The sequence below is a fragment of the Astatotilapia calliptera genome, chromosome 22 (genome assembly GCF_900246225.1).
Source record: "Astatotilapia calliptera chromosome 22, fAstCal1.2, whole genome shotgun sequence".
Classification (NCBI taxonomy): Eukaryota; Metazoa; Chordata; class Actinopteri; order Cichliformes; family Cichlidae; genus Astatotilapia; species Astatotilapia calliptera.
This window is the reverse complement of record NC_039322.1, coordinates 32,143,015-32,153,185: the sequence shown is the minus strand read 5'-3', so window position 1 is coordinate 32,153,185 and position 10,171 is coordinate 32,143,015. Positions and strand designations below refer to the sequence as shown.

Below are 10,171 nucleotides of genomic sequence, written 5' to 3'. Positions count from 1 at the left end.
AAGGGTTATTCACACTGCTCAGAGTAATATGATTACACTTTATAGAGCTATTTATACTCCAAATTTAGTTTTAAAATAATGATCTAATGTGTAATAATATTTCATTTTTATTTGTCTGTAGTGTTACTTTTTTCATATTCATTAGTGATGTGTCGGTTGCGAACGAAATGGCTCTTAGAGCCGGATCTTTGACGTGAACGACGCGAGCCGGCTCCTTATCGCGAGCCATGGGGTTTGTTTTTCTTTTTCTCACCCTCTCTCTCGCACTTTTTTCCCGCTTCACTCCGCATGCGAGCCTTGTGCTTGTGCTGAGAAGAGGGGGGAGGGGCGGTAGTTACAGTTGCAGTAGCACAGCAACAGAGCAGGAGGGAGAGACAGAGGAAGAGAGCCAGGGACAAAAGCGTCACATTAAAAAGGTATAGTAATCATCCACAACTATTTTCAGTTGCGGATGATAAAGGATTCAGAAAGTTTATTCATGCAGGCCCATATGACAGAGAATGACAGAGAATCTTCTTTTTGTTTTCATATTTTAATTTATATTTAATTGTGTTGTGGTTTGCAGTCTTTTGTGTTGTTTCGCTTTAAATTTGTTTAAAAGGAAAAAGCTAAAAGTTGAAATGTGAATAGTTGGTTTTTGTATTATATGATTTATTTATTACATTTTATGTGGAGTGAATAAATAAAAGTACAGGGTGGGCCATTTATATGGATACACCGTAATAAAATGGGAATGGTTGTGTGGCAGGATGAATGTTATCCCTCGGTCCAACCCACTTTCAGCCTGGCCCATTAGGGGGCGCTGGTATAAATAGTGGCCATTTGAGTGTCTCTGCATTGCTTGCCTGTGATCTCCTTTTTGGTCACCTGACTTCCTCGGTGTGGTAGAGATCGTTTGTGGGTTACTCCTCTAAAGTCTCCATCGCGGCTGGTCGTAGCTATAGAAGCCTCCTCTGAGCTATTCTGCTTACGTTCTGTGACCCGGCTTACTTGGTACGTAATCAACTTTTGTTACGCTCTCTGCCTTCTATTGTTCTTTTATAGTAATTATTTATTATGTTTCGCAGGAAGTGTGGACCTTAGTTTTGCGCCAAGCTACGCGAACTGAAGTGCTGCTGTTTTGCCTTGCTGTGCTTTTACCGTCTGTTCCCGTTGTGAGAATTCTTTCCCTGCTGCTGTCAGCTTTTACAGTGGACGTCGGCGTGGACAACGGCCATATGCATGCCGGTTATCGGAGTCAGCTGGCGTGCCTATTGATTGACTGTTAACTTATCGTCGTGTGGACGGCAAGTTGGAGCAGTACGGCGATTCCGTTTGCTCCAGATTTTAGAGTTTTATCCAGATTGTATGTCGTTTTATTGCTTTTGATTTGTACTTTGGATTTTTGTTACACCACTGGTGGGAGGCCCTTTTTCTAGCTGTGGATCACCAGTGTGGTCCTGCAGTTGGGTTATCCCCCGGTGCTACACATTAGTTTGTTGTAATATATTAAAATTTTCTTTGTTTCTTTTTATTCAGATGCGGAGTGCCGACGTGGAGGAGACTAGGGTGCCTTGGTGGTGGGATCCCTTGAGTGTACACACCTGCCTTGTTTAGTTTATTAGTGTGAGTGTGTGTGATAGTGTGTTGCACTTGTGTTTTGGGTGTGTTTTCTTTCTTTAGTTTGTGTGTGGCATCCCTGCCCCTCCACTGGTAAGCCTCAGCTCTGAATACCTTTTTAAGCATATTTGTACTTGAATATTTATGATTGTGCTTTTATATGGTGTTTTAAATAATTATTAATAAATTGTGAATTTGTTGATCATTGAACCTCGTCTCTGGACTGAGTATAGCGAACCTAAGTGCCTTTCTGGTGATTTAGTGTTACTTTCAGTATTCTCTGGGTGAAATTCCCAGGGTGGCGTTGTCTTTTTAAAACTGCAAAGAGTATTTACTTTATATCCCAACCTCGTCTCGCCACAGTTGGTGATGTTAAAGTCCTGTTTGTGGCACATTAGTATATGTGAGGGGGTAAACTCCTCAAGATGGGTGGTGACCATGGTGGCCATTTAGAAGTCGGCCATCTTGGATACAACTTTTGTTTTTTCAATCCGATTATTAAGTGATGATGTGACGAATCCTACTTCCGGGCCTAAAGTAGTCTGTGTTTAATATGGCTTTTGTGTTGTTAACGTGTTTAATGCTTTGTATTTTCTTCTATTTAATCTCAAAAAGCTCCTAAAAAAAGTCAGTGATCACCATTGACCTCCCTCGGCTTTTATTACCGCTAATCATTTATTTAAGCTCAGTTTTTAAAACCTTACGATGTAACTACAGCACAGCCCATGCAGCAGTATATGAATGACTAACCTCGTATTGTGGATAGATTATCTCAGTTGTTCTCCTGGCTGAAGTTTGGTCCTTTTACAGCATCCTGCCATGCGATTACATTTGTTCCTGACCACTGAGAACCCTCACGTTAACTTTTATCCAGTGGAAAAAAAGTTAGCTTGTTTATATTATGCTAACATAGCTGTGTCGCTAGCGGTCACGTAGCACATCATTATATAGCAGCTAGCCAAACTTCAGTAACCCTACAAACGTCACTGCTGTTTAGTTTTCTGTCTTCATTTATGTTGGAAGTGATAACAGAGCTGTACGTTTGAATTTGTTTCCAAAACCCCGCAGTCAGGACATGCTATATTGTATTTAGATGGAAGCTAGCGATCTAACTTCCTGCTAACTTCTAACTCCGTTAAATGTCATAAATTCCGTTTTCATGGATGCCTGGATGTTAAACTCAGTTGTTACACCTGGTAGAGCAGAACGCTGATAATTTTATTAAAGATGAAAGACTTAAGAATGTGTTTTAACTCTCAGTAATGCCACAGTGATCATTTGATATATGGACCTGCAGCAGAGTATAGGAAGAGGGCCATTTGACACATCAAACTTATTGGTAATGTCACAAGAAAAACAATGGTGTGCTTGGTTTCAAGGTAACTTTATTCATTCATGAGTTATTTACAAGTTTCTGACTTACACTCTGACACTTATAAAATGTGCTCAATGTGCTGCCCATTGTGTTGGATTATCAATGCAACCCTCTTCTCCCACTCTTCACACACTGATTGTCATGGTTGGCTGTGTGGCAGGCAGGCAGGAGTGGTGGACCCAATATGCAGGACTCTTGGAGACAGGACTTAAACTAAAAACGCAGCTTTATTGCTGGAAAAACTCCTCAAACTATGACTCTAAAAAAACAGTGGTGCTGGAAAACTGGAACATGACAAACACACAGCATGGAGAAGGTAAGAGGATGAACAGACGTTAACGATGCGACACCAAGTAGGGGAAGACACAGACACTAAATACAAGAGGTGAACGGAGCGAAGAGGAAAAAGCTGGGAGACACGGCTGACGCTGATTACACTGACGAGACAGGGAGAGCACAAAGCTGAATGCACTGACATAGGACACAGACCTACAAAATAAAACAGGTAGCACACGACAGACAGAGACACAGACGCAGACTCATAAGCAGGCATACCGAATATAACACATAGAACTCAAACAATAATAATCATCATCAACAAAACACCAGAGAAACAAAGCGTTCATTCAAAAATAGACCAGAACTCAGAATGCTGGGTCAATACTGACCCAGAACCATGACACTGATAGCAACACCGCAGGAGCAATGCCAGCACAGGCATCCAGTATCCGTAGTTTCAGGTGCTGCACATCACGCACATCACATCAGGAGGCAAGCGTTTGTCACACTTCCGCAGTCCTCCAGAATTTCTGTCCCCTCAATGATGACCGATACGTTCACAGGATCTTGGTTTTCCCGTGCCACATTGGGATGGATTACGATGATCTTCATCATGTGATTACTGCAGTCCTCTTTCAATGCTTCTTGGCTGACGTCCTGTGAAAACAAACAAACCACAATTAGAAATAACTAGAATAGATTCCAAGTAAAAGAAAAGGTTAAGAGAAAAAAATGTAAAAATAAAAAAGAGGTATACTCAATTTAGTATACTCAAATAAAACAATATTCATATGGCACTTTTCATACGTAAAGTTACAGAACGTGCTTCACAGAGGCTGACCCTGAGACAAAGAAAATCACTTTTGGGGGCCATCCAGCCTGGAGCTGTCCATGGGACGGCACACGTGTTGGTAGACCAGAACCATTAAATAATTGAAATAGGTTATAAAGGTATAATCAAATTAAATACGCTTTTGCTCATAAAATAAAGTTAATAAGTGATCGTTAAATAGTCATAAAAAAATCAGACAAAAGGCATCTTCTGCCCTCAGCTGAATGTCTCTATCCAGCTTATGCAGAAAGCTAAACATTAAATGGCTTCAGTAAACACTCAGGTACGGTGGCCCCTAGAGACAAAGCACGTACAAACTCCAAAACACATGCAAAATACAAAACACATGCAAAATACAAAACACATGCAAAATACAAAACACATGCAAAATACAAAACACATGCAAAATACAAAACACACGCAAAATACAAAACACACGCAAAATCCAAAACACATGCAAAATACAAAACACATGCAAAATACAAAACACATGCAAAATACAAAACACACGCAAAATACAAAACACACGCAAAATACAAAGCACAACGGAAGTGCTCCAGGACGCTAGGGGCAGTGTTGAGTTTTTGTTACCTAGTGGCTACATAAGCCATGACGTTTCTAATGACCGGATTTGGTGTGTGGCAGTAAAAGGTAAATGAACCTTCTTTTTTTTTTTAATTATTTGAATATATATTAGTGTTTGTGTATAAATCAACAACTAATACACATATGCTCTCAATTGTGTAATTTAAGTTATGTAGGTAGTTGTGTTTTGGAAGTTCTGTTTTACGCTAGCAACGTAGCTGTTGTGTTGGAAATGCGTTTGTGTATATACACTTTAGCTTAGGTCTGCCCTTTGCCGTTTTAATACTCTATTTTAAAAGAAAAATGCTGTTTCTTTCAGGATAAGAATGTTTTGTCCATATTGTGGCCATAACGTGGGAGAAGTTGTCAAGTTCTGCGGTTCATGTGGCAAACATATTGAGTTTTTGGCGTTTGTCGACAACAGTAAGTATTTCACAAATTACATTTAAAAAAAAGGTTGTCTCAACCAGTTCACAAAGCTGCCATTTGGCTGTTTACAGTTTATTTACATTTGAATGCAGTCCTTATGTACTATATTATTTTTATGTTATATAAATTGCATACACGTTATTTTGCAATCATTTAAACCAAGGTATATATCTGTGAAGATTCTTAGTCGTCCAGGTTAGGGTTATAGTTGTAGACTTTATTTGTCTTGAATTTACTGAGGCCCAAAGAAGCAACATATTAATTTAGTTTAATAATGAAACAATACATTGGTTTTAAAATGTCATTGTTATTTAAAACTGCACATTTCTTGTCTGATGATCTATTTTACCATTTCCCATCTTTTTTTTTTCTGTTTATAAGGATCAATTCCAGAAAACCATTGGTATCACAATGGTGTTTGCACATGTTTTCCCAATTGGGAAACGTGATGCATCACCAAACAGCAATCTTGGTCTTGGTTCCATTCCAGCTGGTGGAATGCTGTTTAGGCCCGTGGCAAACATCAGTATGTCTTGTAGGGAGACATACTGATGTCTCCCTACAAGACAAGCATAATCAAAGCATTATTTGATTATGCTAAAATAATGCTTTAAATTATATGCCTTTTTATTTTAATAAACAATTAATCATCCAAGCTTAACTTCAGAATGTATTAATTTAATTTTATAGTCAGATGGTATAACTTTCTCACCAGCGCTGTCAAATGTAAGAAATTTGCTGTCCTCAAGTCCATCAAAGATTCGTCGTGATCTAAGGCATTTCATTAATAATGTCAAAAATTCATGTTTAGGACCACCATTATCCATTCCATCTTCACGCTGTCCTGCATCATCGCTGAACTTCACTAGTATATCATCAGTTGGGTTGTAAGACACACGTCTAAAGCCCCGAGCTGCTCCATCCCAAACATTTGCTCTGTTTATATTAAATCTGCTGACAGATGTTTTTATTGTCTTAGACGCCAGCTCTTCAAGTACTTCTGCAGCAGTCAGGCCATTTGTACTAGAACATAAAAAAATTATTTAATATCACATAAAATGAGGATGTTATTACTCACTTTTAGCATATTTACATTCTCACATTTAAATGTATACTTACCTTTGTGTTTCACTCTCATCCTTTTCGATGAGAACTTCTTTGTCTGAGTCACTATCAATTACAATCGGTGCATAAACACTTGTGTATGTGCTGCAATGAAAAACATTTAGTGGGCAAAGTAGAACATTTCTTAAAATCTAAAGTTAACTAAGATTTTATTGGTCTAGTGTCTCAATACACAAATTTCTGTGTCCAAAACATACCTGTAGCAGGGACCTTGAGTCTAAATATCAAAAATATATGAACAGTTAATATAATTTATGTTTGTAGCCTGTATGATAATTAGACATTTTTCAGAGTCTTACTTCAGAAGAAGTTTGCAAGTTTGACCCCCTGTAAAGAATTTAAATAATTTCAGAATTTACAATATAATACATAATAATGTGTTTTGGCTCCTCCCTATTCAGGGTCGCCGCACTGTATCCTCCACAATACAAAACTTACCTATTTCTTGAAGGTGCTCTTTCCGGTGTGCTGTGATTATCTGGAAAATCCCATACCTGATAAGTAGTAAAATAAGCTTAACAGCACTTTTTAAAACTTTAAAATTTTCTTGATTATATTGGTGTATACAAACACAGACACACACACAAAACAATGGTAAAGAAAAAAGACTAACCACAGTGTCCGACAGTGGGCTTTCTACTGCTTTTACTTGAACTTCATTGTCCTCTTCAGATTCACACTCTGTGTTGCAATCTGCAAATATTCAATGATTCAAAACATACATATATTTAAATTAGACTGTATGTATTGAAAGCTATATCTAACAATTAGCAAACATATAGAACACTTTGGCTATGCAGCACAAATTAAATATATTTGAAATCTGTGGCAAAATCATGTCACTCTCTGATTAACATTTTTTTGAAAATCTTGAATTATTTTTAATATCTAAAATTTATGATTGTCACTGCATTATCAGAATCACTTACCAGTATTTAAGAAGTCATCATGGTTGCAAATGTAGAGAGTTATTCTTTGATAGGCCTTCCCTATGGCATCCTTGTATTTTTGGATGTTGAAAGGGGTGTTGGTTCCAGGAATTGTGTTAACTTCCCTTGCATCAGGGTATAGCAGTACATAGGGTCCATCGGCCATGTCCTGGTTAAAGTCCTTATGTTTTTTCACGCTGGCAGACAAGATTTGCTCAGTTGACCAGTGAGAATGAACATCAACTGGAAGTGACTTTCCTCGAACAGGTCTTATACCATCACTGGTCCTTCTCATGATGCCAATCTGTATCTAGGAATGAGATTAACAATAACATGTTTTTACATCTTTGCTCCTACATGGTGTTCCCTGTCTTCCATTTTATTTCTGATCTGTAGTTGTGCTCCAGCTGTGCTGTGACTCAAAAGACAACATTAGCGACTAAATATAGTTTTAACAGGGGGCATATATTATTGAAGGAATGTTGACCAAAGGCTGACAATTAAGAAATTCTGATCAGGTTAACAATTGTAAGCCCTGTATCAGTGGTGAACTACAATCCCCAAGAGCGGCAACTAGATCGTTTCTAGTTTCTTCAACGTTCCCCGAGCAACACTAATGTCCAAGGTTGTGATTAGCTGAACACACCATATGCAGGTAATAAACAGCAATCAGCCTCAAAGTAAATTAAACAGAGATAGTACGGGGGGAGGGGAGGGGGTCCATAGCTGTAGAGGACATAGTTGGCCACCCTTGCAATATATACAGTTCCTTTCATATGCATATGGAAATTTACAGCGATGCCTTGGCAGTGCTACAGGTAATTTGGATTTTGTATTAGCAACAAAAGTGGTCAACGTCCACGTTCAAGTTTATGACATACCTTCATTGGTTTCTGTTCCTGGTGTTTCTTTGAAAAAAATGCCTTTCTTTCCCTTTCTTTCACATCCCTAAATTTTATAAATGACTCCACTAATGATTTCCCAGCTATAAACAGAAAAAAAAAATTATCATTTTAGGGAAGGGACAGTTAAGAAGATTTATTTAATACAAATATGTTTTTTACCCTGTGTAGACTGTATAGTTGTGTCAGTCAGGATGCTGGAACTGGTAGATGGAAGAGCTGCTGCCTCTTCACCAAGGGCAGGATTTCTCGACACAGTGCTGGTGATGTCCTTTAAAAACTTGATGTTTTTACCACATAGACTACAAAAGGCAGGACTGTCTGCCAAGAGGTGTCCACAGAAGGGACAGTACATCTGTAAAAATGACCCCATCAAATGTTTTACAAAATTAAGATTCACTACAACCCACAGAAAATACAAGTATTTCACATCTTACATTAAGACTCCTGAACCAAAAACATTACACTTAGATTTTTATAACCTCACTTGCAAATACTTGTTTGACCATGAGAATGTTTTTCAATCAATTACTCAGAGCAAAATATTAAAATAAGATTACATATTTTATCTTAACTTTCATTCTATATATGTATATAAACGGCACAGCATGCTACTTTTTATGTTTAGCAAAGGACAGAAATCGCTAAAACATGACGTTTTCATACTTTTATCCATTTTTTTAAACCAGTTCTCCATGAGCAAAGCATAAACCAAGCGTTCATAGTAATAAAAAAACAACAACAATCAAACTAACAACAGTTTGCACATTACCTTTATTATGAGGCGTGGTTGGTCTATCCTTGCTGGTGTTTTCCGCTGGTATCCATCTCCGTGTGTTTGCAACAAACTTGCCGTTTATTTTGCAAATCGAGCTCAACACTGCCCCTATCGTCCTTGAGCACTTCCGTTGTGCTTTGTATTTTGCATGTGTTTTGGATTTTGCCTGTGTTTTGTATTTTGCATATGTTTTGTATTTTGCATATGTTTTGTATTTTGCATGTGCTTTGTATTTTGCATGTGTTTTGTATTTTGCATGTGTTTTGTATTTTGCGTGTGTTTTGTATTTTGCGTGTGTTTTGTATTTTGCATGTGTTTTGTATTTTGCATGTGTTTTGTATTTTGCATGTGTTTTGGAGTTTGTACGTGCTTTGTCTCTAGGGACCACCGTACTCAGGAGACCGCATGGCATTCTTCGGAGCTTTACTGATCCTTATTATTTTTTTTTGTAAAACTGTAATAACAGAAACAGAATACAGTGTATTCACTCTCCATTCAAATACACAAAGATTACATTAAATATTGTTGACTTATGTAAACAATCACTACACAATCTCAGTATCAACACATGTCAAAAGATATAGCCAACACCACATGCTGGTATACTTCATGTTAGCAGGCTAAACAAAGGGCTAACAGCTAGCTTGTGCTAGTGATGTAACAAACTCGCTAAACACACAAGAAACTCATTACTTTGCTGAACAAGGTACTAATAAGTGGGAACAATAAACCGTTTTGCCACACTTACAGATTATGCCTTTTCAAGGGCGTCAGATGCAGGAAATTACAGAGACACAGAGAAATGGACCTTCCCTGTCGAGCGCTGGGAGAAAACCACTGCTTGCGCTCTAACATGGCGCGACCCTGTCAACCCACTAGATGGCAGGCTTTGCCCAGACAAGATCAGGAATAAACATATTTTCTGACACGTTGCAACAGTTAATTACAGAACGAATGATTATGACCTGCCATATAACAAACTTATAAAAAACACACCTTAGAAATAACAGGAGGGGCAGAATAAGGCAAGTTCAAGTTTAAGGCAGATAAGATAAAGATTAAATATGATTTAAAAGATAAAGGGTAAGAGCATAAAGATTTAAGAAATTAGTTAAAAGCCTGATTAAAAATATTAATCTTGAGTCTTTTTTTAAAAACATCACGAGTGTAGAGAATCTTTGACCTTCAACATATCATCACAAGTGAAGACCAGATTATAAGGTTAGACAATAATTTTAATACAGTCATTATGATCATCAGATACCTGATGGTCTTTGATCAGCTCCTCTCCACTCTCTCCAAGATACTCAACTAAGTAACGAATGATAATGTCCCTTC

At 37.8% G+C, this 10,171-nt stretch overlaps 1 protein-coding gene and 1 long non-coding RNA gene across 2 annotated transcripts; one reads left to right on the top strand and one right to left on the bottom strand.

Moving 5' to 3' along the window:
- Window positions 1–749: 749 nt before the first annotated feature.
- Window positions 750–1,548, top strand: LOC113014516 (uncharacterized). Its single transcript, XR_003270974.1, has 3 exons — window positions 750–993; window positions 1,068–1,345; window positions 1,519–1,548. It is a non-coding gene; the product is annotated as an uncharacterized LOC113014516 (long non-coding RNA).
- A 5,597-nt stretch (window positions 1,549–7,145) lies between these two features.
- Window positions 7,146–8,652, bottom strand: LOC113014316 (uncharacterized). Its single transcript, XM_026155748.1, has 3 exons — window positions 8,218–8,652; window positions 8,035–8,138; window positions 7,146–7,463 (listed from the first exon to the last, which is right to left on the bottom strand). The coding sequence occupies exons 1-3, from the start codon at window positions 8,426–8,428 to the stop codon at window positions 7,146–7,148; spliced, it is 633 nt and encodes a 210-aa protein (XP_026011533.1). The 5' UTR covers window positions 8,429–8,652.
- Window positions 8,653–10,171: the final 1,519 nt, after the last annotated feature.

Bases quoted from the DNA above. Each gene is read 5' to 3' on its own strand.
- LOC113014316 (XM_026155748.1), bottom strand. From the start codon at position 8,428: ATGGGGTCATTTTTACAGATGTACTGTCCCTTCTGTGGACACCTCTTG. The intron at 8,139-8,217 runs GTAAAAAACATA...TTCTGTTTATAG, and splicing joins AACTATACAGTCTACACAGG to CTGGGAAATCATTAGTGGAG. The intron at 7,464-8,034 runs GTATGTCATAAA...TCTCATTCCTAG, and splicing joins AGGAACAGAAACCAATGAAG to ATACAGATTGGCATCATGAG.